Genomic DNA, 18283 nt, shown 5'->3' on the forward strand with positions numbered 1-18283 from the left:
TGATCAGAAAAAACCCACTACTTCATTATCAGTACGTTTCAGATCAGGAGGAAGCAGAATTTCAGCTACGTGAGGACTCTGAACACAAGGGCCTAGATATCTCCAAGCTCCAGCAGCAGCTGAATGAGGCTTTTGAATATCTAAGATTTCCAGGTAGATACTTGTAACAATGGTTCAGAATGAAACTGCATTTTTGTGGATCTAGTCTAATATAATTAAACCCAGGCTCTTTAAATGATCGGCCAAGCTGATCACCAGACTTTCCCAGAATTTTGTCTTTGCTTTTTACAGTCCTACAGAAATGAAATGGGACAAATTGCTAGATAGTGTAATGTAAAACGTGCACATCATTCTCATTATAAGAATGAACTCCAGCAACTCCAGGGGAGTAAATAACTATCTAGTTCTTACAGCAACCTGCCCTTCAAGAGATGACCTATCTGTCAGGAAACATTTTCTTGAACTATGTTCTGGTTTTGCTTCAAAACGATTTTAGAAGTAGTCCCTTTAAAGAAAAAAAAATGCACCTCCATAGGTATAAGTTTGTAGAATTCTGAATTCTTTCTTATACACTTCAGCAAAAACATATTTTTTTTTCTTTTTCTTCTGCCATTCTATCACACAGGATTTTCTAGAAAGACTTGTATGAATTTACAGTAAGAAACTGTCCATATTCATAGGAGAAAAGCCCCACATACTTCTTAACTGTACACTTATACTATCTGTCCTCCGTCTTGTAGTACACAGAGTGACTTTCCAGATAAGGGGAAAATAAGAAATATACATGAGACACATAAGATATAATAATGACACACCTAAGTAGCAAAATAGAGTTTAAAGCATCTACTGTTTATTAAGAATGCTCACATGAGCTTTAAATAATTGTCTGAAGGTCTAAGATTGCTGTTATGGTTTCCTACATTGTAAAAAAATATGCTTGTAGTTTCACTGAAAGGCACAGACTGAAAGTATCCCTGAAGAATGTTTAATCTGCATATGTGTTGTGTGGTAGGGCTTTTTTCCAACATAGTCAATTGTGAAGTACTCATTTAAAATCCTATTTCACAGAAGTCCTATCTGTCAGAAAATTCCATTTCAAAAACGTAAACAAATTTTTAATATGAAGCAATTTTCTCCCATAAGTACGAACATATGCCATGTGTGTGTCATTCCCCAAAGTCTCATCCTCATGAGACAGAACATGCACACTCAGTTTGAAACCGAGATCATACAGATTTGACTGCAAGTCAAGAATGTAAAGGGTTGTAACCCCTTCGGCAGCTGAAGTCACAAAAGGGATGAGCTTATTCCAAAAGAGGGTGTAGGAACATGCAGCTGAGCTGAGCCCCCCACAGAGGAGCGGGACGGCCTGAAAGTGTAGCCTCCAAGAACATGCTGGAACACAAAAGGGATCCAATGTGACTGTGTCCTCCATAAAGTATCTCTAAAGTACATTATCAAAAACTTGTTGAAGGAGAACAGAATTTTAAAAGCTTAAAATTTGACCAGAAATAGGTCAGCAAACACTGTTGAGAAGGTTCTCTATAGAAGGGAGATGAAAGGGAGATGGAATCCAAAGATAAAGAGGATTCAGGAAAAAAAGAATGGGAAAGTAATTCAAACCAGCCCACGTGGTCGGTCCCTCTGAAGTCGCAGCCACCTGGGTTTCTGTCTCTTCGAGAGCAACCTGGGTGCAAGAGCTGGGGGCTCCAGAACCCCAGCAGGTACCCAGGCGCTCAGCCTCTGCTGGACTCATTTATGCACTCACTTAATTGCCAGTAATGTCAAAATTAGCCTGAGAAGCCTACTCTGCATTAGCAGTGTTTTTATCATATATAAGGTTTTAGAAAGGAAAAAAAAAAATAGCAAGGCCCAGGATATCGAAAGGGAAGGGAACCGTATCATAGGAAAGACTTGAACACACATGTGCCAAAAGGGGAAGGTGAGACAGGAGAGGAAGATCTGCAAGAGCAGGTTAAAGCACTTGTAGAACACAGTAAGCAAGAAACTTCACTGTACCCGGCAGCAGAAAATAATTTGGTTGATGTTATTAATCATTTCAATTTGGTGAAAGGGGGAAAGGAAAAATAAAAAGGAAAAGGCCACCAAGAGCCAGAGAGCATCATCTGACCCATTGCCAGGTGCATGTCCTGTTGGAAACCAGAATGCTTTTAAGGTCACAGACACCATTTCAATACACATTCCTCATAATATCAACCAAATCTGGGCAAATACAGAAAGAAGTACACAAGCACCGTGCAGCTAAAAAGACTGTTTCAGATTTCAAATAGTTATGAGGAAATTCTTAAAGCTGCTTTGAATAGGATAACAATTATAATTACAAACCATACAGTCTTAAGCTGCAGCACGGTAATTTTTAAATCAGAAAAAGGATATTTTTTAAAACTGGTGAACATCTGTATTCCTAAGTCCCAACCTACAGCACGTACCTCTCAGCTACTCATTTCAACCTACACATTTCTATTTTTAAGCTGAGAATACCTTGTGGCATTTAAATTCCCATGGAAAATCTCATAACGCCTCCAGAGGTATTTTTTTTAGTCAGTCAAACTGGTTTTGTCATCAGAAAGACAACAGTTCCCATGATAAAAACTTTTTATCTAATCGCTTTCTGTAAAGACATTTTTCCTTTGCTGCAACTCCAGCGCTGATGTTATTAAAGTAAATTGAGAATCTCTAAGTTACAGCGTTTTCATTAGTAGAGCTGAGCTCTTGTTACTAACATGATAAGTGATGTTAGCTTATTTTATCAAACATATTCAGTTGGGCAGGAAAAGGAACAAGAGCCAAAAAATATGCAATAAGTATCATAAACTCCCATCCTTAACAAGATTTTTTTAAAGCTGTAACGAATACTGTAATGTTTATTTTTACAAATTTCTTGTTGCGTCATATCATTTGCTACAAAATTAGTCCAAAGAGCGATTGCCAGTTCCCGAGGTCCCAGAATTCCGTCCCCCAACACCCAGCGTGTTGAGTCACCGCAGTTGTCGCGCCCCGTCCAGCGAGGGCTCCGCTCAGCCGGCAGCCACAGCCGCCACAGGGCAGAAACCATTACAACTTCAAAAATGAAGTTTTCTGTCTCTCTCTCTCTAAGGGCTTATTCGACTGTGAAAAACATTTTCTAGTTACCTGTAGTTAGGCTGTGTTCTCCGAAACACATTCATTTCTGTGACCAGCCTAGCATAAGGGATTTACTAAAACGTGAGATTTATATTACACACATTTTACCTTTTGGGTGCTTCTTTATTCACTAGAAATGATTTTTGGGTACTTATTTGGAAACAATATTAGAATTCCTTACTTTGTGATACATCAGTTAGTTACATAAGGACTCCAGCGGAAGGGGGTGGGAGGGAGGGAAAAAAAATATACTGTCCCTGTAGATTAGTTATATAACTGTCAACTTTAGAGTTCAACATTAAATATTTACACAGTTTTGACATATTCATGCAAAGAAACAAATCTGTAAGTCATGCAAGCATATATATTCACACATTCCGCAGCCTGATCACAAACATTCGTGAGCAGAAAAATGTTAATTAAAATACTCACTCAATTCCAAGAGATGAAATATGTCAAGTGAGATCCTTCTGACTGGTGCCTCCAAGGAAATGCATTAGGTAAAATTCAGTCAAAAGGACGTGGTCCTAACGCCACCAAAGGCCATGGAACGGGACCATACAGCAATTTCTAGGATGCTTATACTCAGTTTTGTTTCCTTACATTGTCATTTGGAGAACGCAGAGAAAGGCCAATGTGGGAATTTTAATCGCAAGTCCTGTTCTTAGAGATTGCAAGGGAAACCTTGACATCTGATTGCTATACTTCTACTGTTTATTGCTCAGAGCTAAAAATGTCTGGTAAATATAACAACATATTCAAAAGCTAAAATACAATTTTGAAATGTAACAAGCAGAGCTTGAAACTTGTTCTCTATGTTTATTAATAAGAGTTTCAGTGCAGTTACTCAACAACACTTGCAAGGTCGTGTCCTAGCTGAGTATTACAGAATTAATACTTCTGGAGAATCTCTTCCCGGAAAATATGTGAGAAGATTTTATATTTCATCCCAAAGTTCTAAATGTCATTGCCTCATGTCCCTGGTTGGGACTTAAGTCATGCTTGGCAACCTGGAAATCTATCTAATGAGCAATATCTAAAAGTAACCCAGTTTTGTCGATGATCTACACATCTCTAATGAAGGGAAGGTATCTATGGGACTTAATTTTTTGCAGTCCAACACAGATTTGTAGAAACCAGATGTAGGTCACTTTACATTATGAAACAACTATTTAATTTTCAGGTCCCATATGACACAATGTGCACATTTTGCACTTTCTAAGTTCTTAATGTGTTGTTACTGAAGCCAGCTCAAGTCTTAAACGTTTGTCATTTATTGATATTGCTGACATTCGGTAATTAGTTTGCTCCCTAAGCACACCTTGTGCTGGTGAACAATATAGAACTGGTGGTTTTGATACAGTTGAGCATAACCAGAGTGAACCATTCTTTGGACAAACGCTTGGCCCCCAAAAAGCTGATGTGCCACTTCATCCCATCTGTATTTCAGAAGTGATACATCTGCTGTTTTCTGAGTCTGTGATGCATTAGAGTATCATGTCCATACTTACCTGTTCTTGGGCAGAGAGTGATACCTAAATCGGGCTCTCCTTGCTGACTCTGAGAATCTGTGTATAAATCTGTTTTCTTTTGAGTTACTTCTCACAGAGACACCAAATGTGTGGGATTCCCAGATTGCCACATGGCAATAAAAATATCAATTGACACAAAAGCCTCAAACCACTATTGGGTGAGCAGAACCTCACTTGTTCTATTTCATTCTAAAAGTGATGGGTTCAGAGGAAACAGGGGAAAGAGAAAGCCAGAAACATAGCCAGCCAGACTGCATACCCAGCCAGGAGAGCAGGAGATCAAGAACCAGTTTGTCATAGGGAAGCTTCAGAAAAAGACAGTATCTACTAAATAAAACTTCAATGCAACCTTGAATAATCTAGAATTAGGCCATTTGCATGAATTTTAGAATATGGTAAAAAGCAGGAGAGCACATGAAAAACCAACAAATATGTTTTCATCAAAACACTTATAAAAGAGCAATTACCTTCACTTAATTATCTTTTCAGCTAATATGTTTGCTGTGCAACCCAGTAAGAATCTGCAAAACAAGTGTTTTCACACATCATCAAAAATACTTACCCCTTAATAATAAACCATCATAAAGCTTTATGAGCATTGCTAAATGTATGAGACGGTACATTTTTTTTTTTAAAAAAAAGACAAAATAATGGAATGAAATAATCAGTCTTCTCTTAAATTGTGTAAGCAATTTGTTATTTAGGGGTCAACTGAGAGAAGTAAAGGCTGTCAGTCAAACCTCAGGTTCCTACCACAGCACAACCTACTCTGGAGAGCAGGAGCTTCGTCTGTGCTAGAAAGGCTATGCTGGGCTAATTGTAACAGTGACCTCTAGTAAAGAGACAGCTTACAAACACCTTGTATAGCTGTTTGTATAACCTAGAACTATTTCATAAAGAAACATGCACTGTATATAGATATTTGAAAAAAAAAAAAAATGGAAAAAATACATTTGTCAAACCAAATTGTTTCAGATTCGACTTTTCATTTCAGTACAAATATCAATGTCCACAATGAAAATTCTAGTTAAAGGTTGGAAGTTTCTTTGTGTTCATCCACAATGTATAAAAATGTATAGAATTCTCCAAATTTAAGTCACCGTTCCAAGAATGCAGACCAGGATTTTTCAAAGAAAAAAACTGAAAGACCTTGGGTAAGTTCCAATGCAGAATAGAAACATGTACAGTGCAATTTGGTTTAGTGAGCAGCCTTGATACCTCCAGTGAGGCTTTCTGGGGACAACTCAACTCATTTGACTATATCAGAAAAGTGTTTAAGGTCAGACTGCATCAACAAGGCAAACCAATTTACAGCAATAAAGAACACATATCACAAATATGGGATTCCCTTCAAATGATATTATTTAAATATCAGAACTACGACAAAACTGAATGTAGAAGACAGACTAAATTGGAAAGAGATATGTACTAAATTGAATTAACAATGTAGGAGTCTGATCCCAGAGAAGTGCACGAGTCTTGAATCACTTGACTGGAATGCTAATATAAACAGCATTGGCTGGGTCAGAGTGAAATAGGGAGGGAAAGGAGCGCCTGTTTTCATGATCATATACTGTAAGACCACACTTGGAGTAGGCTATTATGCCAATGCAAAAAAAACCCCATTACAAATAAAACTGATAAGAAGAAATTAGAATTCCTGTTAGCTTCATATTAGCAGTAAAGTTGTTGTCTGTATGTTGACATTTATTCACTTGGATTAGTTTTATTAAGTTTGGTTTAGAATTCTAACCATGCTATTAAAAAAAACCTTCGCAGGGAACGCTGCAACTACTGGGGTAACGTTGCCTTAGCAGAGCCTTGTTAAACATGAATGGCCCGTTTAGGTCCTGAACACACAGCCGAAGAACTAAAATATATAATCTCAAGAAAATATGGTACAGAGCAACAAACATTTTATAAATAGATAATCAGACTGAGAGCTGTCTGTCTTGCTTGTGCTTCACCTGCTAAGCCCTTATGAACAAAGCCCATTCTCTTTCTGCCTGAAGCAGAATGATCAGAAGAGCACATCATTGAAGGTTTTTAGGAAGGCATCTGCCTCACTAATGGATGCCTGTACTGTTCCATCGCTCTTTGCTTGTATTCCAAAATAAACAAAATGTACTTGTGTCCAAAAATATTCCCCCTCCTCTTTTTTTGTGCTTCAAAACAAGATGTTCTAATTAAGATGATTTTACAGAAAGACTATTTAACAGAAATGCTACCAAAAATTTGCAAGACAATATTGAAAAAAGTTGACTTTGTCTGAAAATCTTGACAGACATTTCATGAGAGCCTCTAAAAAATAACCTAATGCTCTACTCCCATTGGATGATTGCTGACTGACACACGTCATACATTTAGTCCTTTTAAAGAGTAATTGTAAACCTCTTCCAGCCTACAAGCCCTGCAGAGAGAGGCTACTAAGAATAGGTTACTGATTTTAATAGGCCCCTTCAAAGTAATCCATGGATTCTCAGAGGTCCACAGCTTGAAAGCCACTGATTAAGAAAATTTGCAACTGAGTAGCTTAAGCACCTGAACACAGCTAGGATACTACAAAACCAGAAAATTAAACCAGTGCTCTTCGCAGCTTAGGCTGTGGTGATGTGCTCCTGAGCCAGGTCTGGAAACACGTCAGCCTCCTGTGATGCTGCTACTCCCTCACTCATCACTTGTATTCATGAGAACAAGAAAACCAAGCTGAAAAAGATACGGAAGATTTACAGACCTCAGTCACAAAACCAGCTCATAAACTGCAGTGTTTATTACTTTCATTAAATTTCTCATCTTCGTTACTTTGTGCCATAAAGCTTTAAGAAGTAAAAAATCATGTCAGTAAATTATTAACCATTATATCATCATGTCTTGCACCAGAAGGCATTAAAAAGTCCTACCAATGCTAGCAAATAGTGTAGCCCTATAAAAGTAGTTTTACAGTGCAAATTTATGTGTTAGGGACACATTGTTTCTGGGCCATATTTTGCAGTTTAGTTTCATCCCAAAGGATGGGATGAAATGCCATCTGAATGCACATCCAGTTTGTGCACTCCCCAAAAGCACTTGCAATGGGAGCCAGAGCACAGGAACGGGGGACAAACAGGAGATGCAGTTTCTGAAGCATTCTCTGGATCCAAACTAAAATGTTAATGTAGATACATCCAAAGCTGCATGTAAATAGGATACCCTCCATTTAGAACATACCGTCCTTATATTCTGCATATCAATTTTGGTTTTGACTCATCCAGTTTTTGAGATTTCAAAAGTTCACGCACACTGAAGATGAGCGGCGTATCCTAGAGAGAAATGGCAGAACTTCTCACACAATAACAAAATAAATTGGAATAATTTGTTTAAATTATTACTTTTCTGATAGGAGACATATGTACATATACATTATGTATACATATATACATATTTTCATGTAACTCACATATGTATATGCACACACTGACATGCATACTTAAAAAGCAGTATAATTCAGTGCAGTTACACCTGGTATTAACTCCACTGCCTTGGATGTGGACTGTGATACCAAACACTCACTGTCTGTGTTTTAGTCCTGACAGTGGAGTTCAGCAGGGTGGGGGCTTGTCCTATTCTCTGTCTGATTAAACTTTAAAAACCCCTAGAGCGCAGTGATGAAGATTTGAAGTTGAACAATTTTAAGATCCTTTTCCCCAGGTCCCAATTCAATACCCGATTACACATGTGTGTGCATATAACTTCTTGCTGTGTTTTAGATATTTTGTCTCAGAGGCCTGTTTTATTGTTACTACATTCCTAATTTCTACAGGAAAAAAAAAAGGTGTCCAAGTGCTATATAACTGCCTTATCATCAGTCTTGCTGTTCAAAAAGGTATATCTGCTTTGTTTCATCCATCTGAGCTTAAATAATTCTTCCCGATAATAATTTTCCATTCTAATTCAAACCCACCAACAGACATGAACCACAGGCACACGCAGACTTTGGGCTTTGACATAATTTGTTTGAACCCATGCGGACTAGCTGGCCAACAGTGCAACAGCGCCTTCCTTTGAAACTGTACAACAAGCCTACAATAAACAAATTTTGCAAATCTGAAAAATATTTGAGATTTTAAAGCTGCTAAATTAGAACCGATCTTTTAATTCACAATTGAGTAAGAAAACACTCAGTATTCCTGTATTTCATAATGTTTTCTTTTATAAGGTACAACATTTGACAATACAGATATTTTCAGAGCTTTTGGGTTTTCACTGGTTTAGGGGATTTTTAATTTATTTTTTTTTATTACGAGGTAAATAATTTTAAGATAATATTTTGTTCCCTTTGTCAAATTCAGTGCAATACTGTATTCCTCTGTATTATTGATGTGTTGTTCAACCTTGAAATTCATGTTGAAAAAGCTGGCTAAGTTCCCATAAATAGCTATAATTTGCTACTTATAATCAAGTTGTCTTCAAGTAGACAAAATATAGCTGGAAATATGTCAAATTGGTCTTCACATGCATGTAAAAATAATAACAAGGCAGTGATGTGTTTAAATTCTTGCAATAGACATTGAGGTTATACACCAGGAGTGACTGTCCCACTACATGGACACTTCAACAAATCATCTAGGAAAGACACAGAATTTCCATCACTGGAACTTTTTAGAAAGAAGTATGAGAAATTTCTGCCAAGAGCAGCTTAAGTGTTGTTGATAGTGCTTTTGAGTATGGGGACAGACTAAATGATCTCTGAGATCCACTCCAGTAGGTTTTTTCACATCCTGCCTCTTGGTTGCCCTTGGATTGTCAGTAGGCTGGGACTAACCAGACCAGGGAGGAACAGCGACTGGTCGCTCTCTGATTTATACACCCAGCTCTCACCTCGGCGAGTCCTGCAGCTGAACACCAGCCAGGATCCTGTTCCCAAAGCCGGGCTCCTTTTCCCAAAGCTGGGCTCTTTCAGGCTCATCAACAAGCCACCAAACCATCCTTGGATCATGCTCTCCATGACCCCATCCCACCCAGGACTCTCCCAATTCATCTAGTTTGGACCCCTAAACCTGAATTTGTCCCATTTTTGAATCTAGAAAACAACATAAAAGCAAACATTTTCAGAAATGAAATAGTGCATCCAGGTAATGACAACACAAATACACACAATTTTCTCCTCATGATAAAAAGCCTTATGCAAGTACTGGAAGAGAGTGAGATGATCTGCATTCACAAGAGTTCGGATATGTGTAATAGCTGCACACTCCAACCTGTTCTGTTCTCGGCTCCTGGATATTTAGCCCTTGCACTGAAGTATGATTTAGGACAGCAATTAAAATGTAAGATACTTTCTTAAGCAAATTCTTAAAGGAACTCATTTATTTAATAAAACAGATGGGGCTAACATTCCTAGAAGCCATGTGCTCCTTCACCTCACGCTTTGGGAGGAAGGAGGTTAAATGGGGGGGTTCTGGCAGAACAAGCTGTTTCTAAGAGGACAACTACTTGTGTTTCTCCTGTTCTCCAGAATGCCGACTGCTTCATCCCTTGTGCTGGCACGTGGTTTAGACTGGTTTCAAAAATCCTTCAGGAATCTTGTGGTTTAATTTTGATGAAGAATGATCATCAAAGTATTCCGTTGTCTGCAACAACCCTCCTCAAAAGTTGTGTTTTGATAACTCCAGAATTAATCTGTGCTTTGAAATTAAGCTATTTTATCTAAAACGCTATTTTCTAATAGCTGCACTGCTATTGTCTCAGCTTCTGCTGTGTATTTTCCTCCTTGGACAGCACAATAAAAACCTCTAGTGCAGTGACAGCTGGATCAGTGTTATTTATTTAGTAACAAAGATGATAAAGGGTTCCTATTAGGAGATATCAGCTTTTAAGGCTGCATTGCCTTTATACCCTCTTATATATGACCTGTTTTCCATTGATTCAGTATTCTTCAGTGCCTGGAGAATGTTATGTAACAGACTCTATATAGACTCAGAGAACAATATACGCATTTTAGGTTTTTATAGTCAAAACAAAGTCATTTGAAAGCGCTCTGAAACAAACGGTGATGTGTGTGGAATTCCAAACCTGTTCTAATTAAGGGCTAAAATGAAATAAAGTTAGAACTAAAACCCTCTGAAGAAGTACCTGGTTTGGTATAAGATTATGTTGGACTATACAAATGGTTGACAGTCCTGCAAAATTAAAACTAGTGCGTACGGACTGCAAATAGTGCAGATAACAAAACCGGGAAGGGGCAGCTAGATTGCCCTGCCGCGCCAATGGGCGATTAGTTAACACTGAGAGTGAGGATTACATGACAGTTCAACTGTTCCCTTGACCTTTTAAGATATACAGCAGATTTGAAGATGTTTACTAATTATTGTTATTTTCAGCATCTGCAAAAAAATTCTGAAAATATTTTAAGTAATTGTTCTGGGATGCTGGGCTGATTTGCCTTTTGACTAACACAGGTCATGAGGCAGGGTGGAATTTAAGACTAAAACCACTGCAAAGTATTAAAATGAATGAAATTTCTCTCTTTCTTTTAAAAAGGCTTCACATTTTCTACAACACATTTTGCATTATGGAAAGGACTTCAAAGAGATAATGGATTTTCAATGTAGTAAAACATTACTGGATGATATTTTTTAAAGATAAAGTACACAGACATAGGTTATGGAATCAGTTTTCCATCTTAATGTTGGCTTCATAACTAGGAGAGTTGGCAAAACAGTTTTTATTGTTATGTACTGCTATGATTTTAGGAAATTTGTAAAATAATATTAATGTTTGCCTTACGACGTAGATTTTTATGCTGCCTAAATTAATGTACTTTTAATGCAATCTACATTATCACATGCAAAATTCATCTTCTTAAAGAAAAAAAAAGATTAAGATCTAAAATTGCCAAAAAGAACAGAGAATTAATTTTGTTCAGCCGACTCATTTCTGACATTTCTGATTTTTTCACTAATTAATCAAATATATAAATGCATCTTTTTCAAATCCAGGGAGAGATAAGCAATGCTTTCCTGTGGAGATCTTTGTGTCCCAGGATCTTGAATGGACCCTGCAAGACTCTCAGAATGTCGAAGTCTGACAAAGGACATGAACAAATTCAGGTGATTCGTTACCATGTGAGTAGCCCTACTGAGTTAAAATGCTAAGGAAAACGTGTGATGAAACCCCAGAATGCAACTGTATGAGTAACGACAAGGTAAAAAATGATAAATGTCACATTAAAACATTTATTTTATATTCAATTATACCCACTGTGTCTCACGGGGAAGCAAATGAGCTGAATTACTCAGAGGATTGGTCAACATTTTTGTGTGGTTATTTATCTGAGGCTACTTTTAATTAACTTGAATTACATTTGATTAGAGTTCCTCAATAATTAGTGCTTTAACTTTTTTAAACAACTGCTTAGCCTCTAGGGTCATTTGAGTGAAGGGGGCACGAGTATTTCTTCAATGAAATCTTGAGCCAAACATAGATTTACTAGCACTCACTTCCAGTGTGAAGATATTACAAATGATCAATATTAATAAAGATAAAAACAATATGTTTACATTTGGCAGGAACTGCTTGTACTCTGCTGCAGAATTTAATAATGCTGAGTACCATTTCCAAGAGCAGCCGAGCTGGTAGTGCTCCCGCAGAGCTAATCCTGCTATTGGTGTCATCTCCAACGTTTGTGTCCTGCCCAAATGACACCTGTGTGTTTCTCCTGTGCCAATATGTGTTTGCATACACAAGACTCTATTTTGAGATTTCCCCAGTAGGCATTTTGAATATTTATACAACTTAAGAATAAGCTGATTTCATCAGAAGAATGTAACATTTCTAGACTATCCAGAGAAAAAAAGATCAACCTACTATGGCATTACACTTCTTGGAAAGAGAATATAAGTAGTTTATGATCTGGGCAATAACTCTAAGAAAGAAAAAAGTTTCTCTGATAGTGTGAAGAAAATTGTTAAGAACTGGATGTCGAAGGATCAAGAGACTCCAATCATCAGCTACCTGAAAATACTAAAATGAATATAGTTGTATCACAGCTATTGGTCAGGAAACAGAAGGGAAGAAAATAATGGATTAAAAACTGTGAAAAAGAGAAGAATTTTATCAAATCTACGGCCGAGCTGTCCTGTCATGCATGGCAACACAGAAAGGGGCTTTTTCCTTCCTGTCCCATCTTGCCTGAATTATGGAGACAGCCCAGCTCTCCTGACAAGCCGCAGCGTTGGTCCTTGTGGGGAGGCTGGGCAGCGATGCGCTGCCTCCTTCCAAACACGACAGAAACGCCCATCTCCCTACCAAGAAATTCAGATTAACCTCTCAGAGTTGTCCCCAGGGCGCTACAGCTGTGAGCCAATATTCCCTGTGATGGTGCCAAGGCTGAGTTTGGGTTTTGGTTGGTTGGTTTCTTCTCCCTTCTCCATTTTCTCTTATTCTTAACATGCAAGACTGTGATGGTGACTGGTACCTGCTGATGCAGCACGACAGGCCGAGATACCGAGTTGCACCCTCCAATGCAGGGAAAATTTCTCTACATGCAGAGAAATGCCTGCAAGAGCAGAAGACAAACCTTGCACACGAATGTGGAGGTACAGGATTTTGGCTGATTTGCAAATACAGGGAACAAAGGGAAGGAATTACCCTTGGGTAAAATAAAACAACAACAACCACCAAACAAAAAGCCACAAACAAACAACACCCTACCCCCCCCCCCCCCAACCAAAAAACAATTCCAATTTATGAAAATGGTTAAAAGCTGGAAGGGAAACAACTGTGTGGTGAAGCCCAAGAAATACAGTCTCTTGTAAGGAAACTAAGGCATGAGAGATCAGTGGGCACAGCAGCCAGAGCCCCGAGCAGCACCAGAACATCAACACCACCAGCAGCTTCATGCAAGTGGCACGGGAGGCCCAAATTCCAGGGGACTGTGCCCTGTTTCTGTACTTTTTCCTGTTCATTAACTTGTTGCATAAGTAAGAGAAAGGCTAACCCAGCCAAACCTCCACTGAGCAGTATTAAGCAACGTAACTGATCACGTATTTTCAATATAGAGTTTTGCCTTGGGAACTTTAACAGGAGCTACCTCAACCAACAAGGCTTTCCCTTTCGCGTCTCCCCCCAGGCTGTAAAGAACTGTACACTGAAAAATAAGACACCGTGCCTGCGGCTTCACCTTCAACACTGGGATGGTAAAACATCTTACCTCAGGCTACTTCTTTCCCCTGTTTGCAATCCACATAAGGAAATAGAACTCAGGGAAGAAAAGTTAAAAGGTTTGTTACATTCATGTAAACAGTAAATGATCGTCAGGTGGTTTTTGCGACCAGGTAGTAAGAGCCACATGTGATATAAGGCTTAAAAGACAGTCACAAATAGAGGATTCAAGAAGGCCCAGGCATTGCTAGTGAGGGTGTTGGCAGAAGACTCTGAAAAATTGTAAGCAGTTCAACAAGGGTACGGATGGGGGACGCACCGAACCTGGGCCATGCTGCCGATGTGCTCTGGTGTGCACGGTGCACTGTAGGAAGATGGCTTCAGAAAGGCTCGGAGAATTACAAACTGCAATTATGTCATTCCTGCAAGAAGAACTGACTGTTTCAGCAGAGATCTAAGAGGAAGAGTAGGAAAAAAAAAACCAAACAACCAACGAAAACCCCATACAAACCACACACATGAAAACAAACAAAAAACCTCCCACAAAACAGAACAAACAGCAGCAACAACAACAAAAAAAACCAAAAACAGAAACAAAAAAACAACAAACCAAAACCCCAAACCAAAACAACACCACCACGCCTCCACACAAAAGGGCAACAAAGATGCTGAAGGGAGTGGAGCATCTCCCGTGTGAGGAAAGGCTGAGGGAGCTGGGGCTCTGGAGCTGGACAAGAGGACACTGAGGGGGGACTCATTAATGTTTACAGATACAGAAAGGGTGAGTGTCAGGAGGATGGAGCCAGGCTCTACTGGGTGACAACCAGTGATAGGACAAGGGTTAATGGTTCAAACTGAAACACAAGAGGTTCCACTTAAAACTGAGAAGAAGCTGCTTCTCAGTGAGGGTAACAGAACACTGGCCCAGGCTGCCCAGGGAGGTTGTGGAGTCTCCTTCTGTGCAGACATTCCAACCCGCCTGGACACCTTCCTGTGTAACCTCATCTGGGTGTTCCTGCTCCATGGGGGGATTGGACTGGATGAGCTTTCCAGGTCCCTTCCAATCCCTGACATTCTGGGATTCTGTGAAAACAAACCTAAAAACCAGGTGGGAGATTTCTGCAGATCTGCAAGCAAAATGAGGTGGCGATCTAGGAGTGACTGAGCAGCATGGCCGTTTCTCAGTCCCTTGGTTGGTTTTTGATTGAGTCTGAGCTCTCATTGCCAAAGGCTGGTTCACTTCCACAAGCAGTGTGATGGTTTGAGACCACAGTCCACTTATTTGATCTCATTAAGCAGCTTTTTCTATTCCTATACTATCTTTAAAACCCAGACACTTGAGACTATACAAACTGTATACAAAAACGATCTCACCGTACACTGATACACAAAACCAAGTATTTCAAATACAGCCCCACGTTAATCCATGTAACAACAACAAAGCCAGGATCCCACATATTCATTACATCCTCTTTCTCCCAAAATACATTTGCTCAAATGCAGCAGTAGTTTTATACTTTCTTGAAAGAGCAGATGATGCCGTGTGGATCAGTAATGAGAGCAGTAATTGCCACAGGGCTGACGATAATTTATGCAGAAGTTCTCAATTGCTCCTAATGGCCTGTCAGATGGTAAAAGGGAATGCAAAGCAGATCATAAAAACAACTCTAGCATAGCTTCTGAGAACAAAATTCTTGAAACTTTCACTCTTGCTAAGAAATATGAAAATACAGAAACTGAAGAGGCTTCTGGAGAAGCAATAAAAGAAAACTACCCTATTATCTGTAATTCCTGTAGCTTAGGTTTTGGGATTGCAGCACAAAATTAAATCATGTTTTCAAGATTCACCCATATCTTAAATGAAGAACAAAACCTTCATGTACTGTCAAAAATAGATTACTACTTCTTGCAGTTAAGATTGGTTGAGAAATGTCACTGCTGATACTTCAAAACCACAGAAATGTCAACTCTTTCCAATGGTGCAAACTGAATGCAACTCAGTAGGTAATAATCTGCTTACTTTTCTCAAGATAATACCAAGCTGCATGGTAGATATTTGGAAATGCAATTATGCTACAAAAGATGGAAATTTGGCAATGTATCAACATCCATAGCTTAAAATGGGAAATAATAGTCAATCTAGAAATACACATAGAAAATCAACTTTTGAGCTTATAACTGCCCAATACAGCAAAACGCACAAGCATACACACATTAGACTATACCAGTAGACAAGGTTCCTGAAGCAAGTCATGCACTCTAATAGTTTTTGGATGTGTGGATTTTATCATGCATTCCTCCTTCTAAAGCCTCAGGATAAAAATATTTTACACTTAAACTGCAGAAACCAATTAAATGCTAATTGCACTGTGTCTTAACGTGTCTATTGTCATGTTATTAGCCCGTATTCCTACAAAGAAAGGCTGTAATTTTCATTAAGAGATGGTCACAGCTTTTGAAGTTAGTCCTAAGCAACAAGCGAATGAAATATTGCAAGGCAGTATTGTGTCAATCAAAAATGCTGAAAGAAAACAGTTTTTAAAGTCACTAACTTGATTTATTCTCCCTATGTAAAACACGGCAAAACCTTCCAGGAAAACAATTCTAAAAACATAGGGAAAACAGTGACCAATGAAAAAAATCCTGTGCTGTGGGAAAACACAAACACTTTTTCCCAGGCTGTATCGCTGAGCTCTTCAGACTTTCTCAGAATCTCAGCTGTGTCACAGCTTCCCATGGGAAAGGAACGTTTTAAATGCAGTATCAAAATAAGAATAAAAAACCCAAACAAAACCACACACACACCAAAAAACCTCAACAAACAAAAACCCAAACCAAACAGCAGCTGATGACACATTTATCTTCTTCCTAAAACCTGTAACAATCCTATTTTCAAAATTCCTTTCCCACCAAATAAATTAAACATAAGAGGGTACCCTACACATTTATGCCTAAGAAAAAAGTCTGCAGAATTAAATTCTAATTTTGTAAAGCATTGTTCATGGTTTACAATGTCCTCAAGGTATTCTACTACTATGTCCAGTTATACGAGGAAATAACAATAAATAACTTTTTCTACAGTTAAAAACCAAATGACTCCTTTTTCTTTTCATGTCTAAATCAGACACTTGCTGAATCAATAGTCACATATTCAAAATTCAGTTAGAAAGCAAAAAAATATTATTGATTACATCTAAAGGATTAAAGAATCATAAATGTGACTGAAGAGCTGTGCATAGCTACGTGCTTATTCTGCTTGTGAATGGAAAAGGAAGGAGGACAGGTCTTCACGGGAAGTGGCCAAAGGAAACTGAAGCAAATGTAAAATGCATTTCAAGGCTATATTTAGAGGAAGACATTCTTCAGACATTTGCCAAGCTATTCACGTCATTTCACACAGCATGTTTTATCCAGCTTTGTAAGTCTGTGAGAGCATGGGGAGGGAGGGGGAAATCTGGATCAGTTGCCAGAAATGGAAATCTTGCATTTATGTAGAAGAATGAATATTTTAAGCATGTGAATTCAAGAGTACTTTCTAAAGGGGAGTGGGGGGAAGGGCAGGGTGTTAAAACTTTCTACAGATATTACAGAAGGATTCTGCAGTATATCATTTATAGGCAACATGACCTATCCTCTAATATTCCCTTTTGAGCCTCACCTATATCACTAAAAATACCAAAATAAGTGAATTTCACTAAGTGCAAGTTGTCAGCTGGTATAAACTAGTTGAATACCTGTGCATGGTCACATATATAGGATACATATAGTTATATAAGCAATTATGTATTTCTCCTCTGTAATGTGGTAAACAAGCATCTAAGATGAATAAACACCAGTTTTATAAGAGTACTGTGATTTTTCTTTAACTCGTTTCGCACATGTCACGAGGTTCTGCTATTTGCATAAAGAAATGTCAAGCATACAAAAATATGTCAGTACCAGCTGTAGTGGGGATAGGAACAAATCACAAGGAAATTTCCTGTTACTGACCTTCTGGAGGGTGGGGATAGAATCACTTTGAGATATAAGACTGGTTTTACTTAAGCTTATACATATGACTTCTATTAAAAAGTTTTTACCTTCATTCCCTTCTCCAGGTGGCTGATAAAACGAAAGCCCCAAAGATATGATGGCTGCAATTTCCAAGATTATAAGAGTCACATCCTGCAACGCCTCCCAGACTAGTTGTAAGAACGTTTTTGGCTTCTTTGGAGGTATAAAATTTTTTCCAAAAATAAGCTTTCTTTTTTCTAGGTCTGCAGCAGTCCCAGCTAATCCTGTAAATAAAATAAAATAAAATGAATTAAAATGGCACTGAAATAGAAAATGCTTCCTTACATCTACATTTCAATAAATTACTTCTCCAAGAACACCTACAAGTTGCACCACCTGTGGCATATGAACAAATAGATAGATTTTCCACTTAAATTTTGCTTTTACAAGATGTTTTGTCCTTTTGTTCTGAT

The 18283-nt window shown here is 38.4% G+C and overlaps 1 protein-coding gene across 7 annotated transcripts in view; it reads right to left on the reverse strand.

Annotated features, from left to right (window-relative positions):
- Window positions 1-18283, reverse strand: part of ATP2B2 (ATPase plasma membrane Ca2+ transporting 2) — a gene marked incomplete at its 5' end in the record, with an annotated part of 164422 nt that overhangs the window by 95608 nt on the left and 50531 nt on the right. For 5 of the 7 annotated variants that reach the window (XM_080350820.1, XM_080350823.1, XM_080350822.1 and 2 more), the window contains one exon: window positions 17897-18094. In XM_080350820.1, the coding sequence (XP_080206946.1) occupies window positions 17897-18094 (198 nt within the window). The remainder of the gene's footprint in view (window positions 1-17896; window positions 18095-18283) is intronic. The other 2 variants (XM_080350821.1, XM_080350817.1) reach the window with 1 other exon arrangement.

The sequence above is a fragment of the Nesoenas mayeri genome (assembly GCF_963082525.1).
Source record: "Nesoenas mayeri genome assembly, chromosome: 10".
Taxonomy (NCBI): Eukaryota; Metazoa; Chordata; class Aves; order Columbiformes; family Columbidae; genus Nesoenas; species Nesoenas mayeri.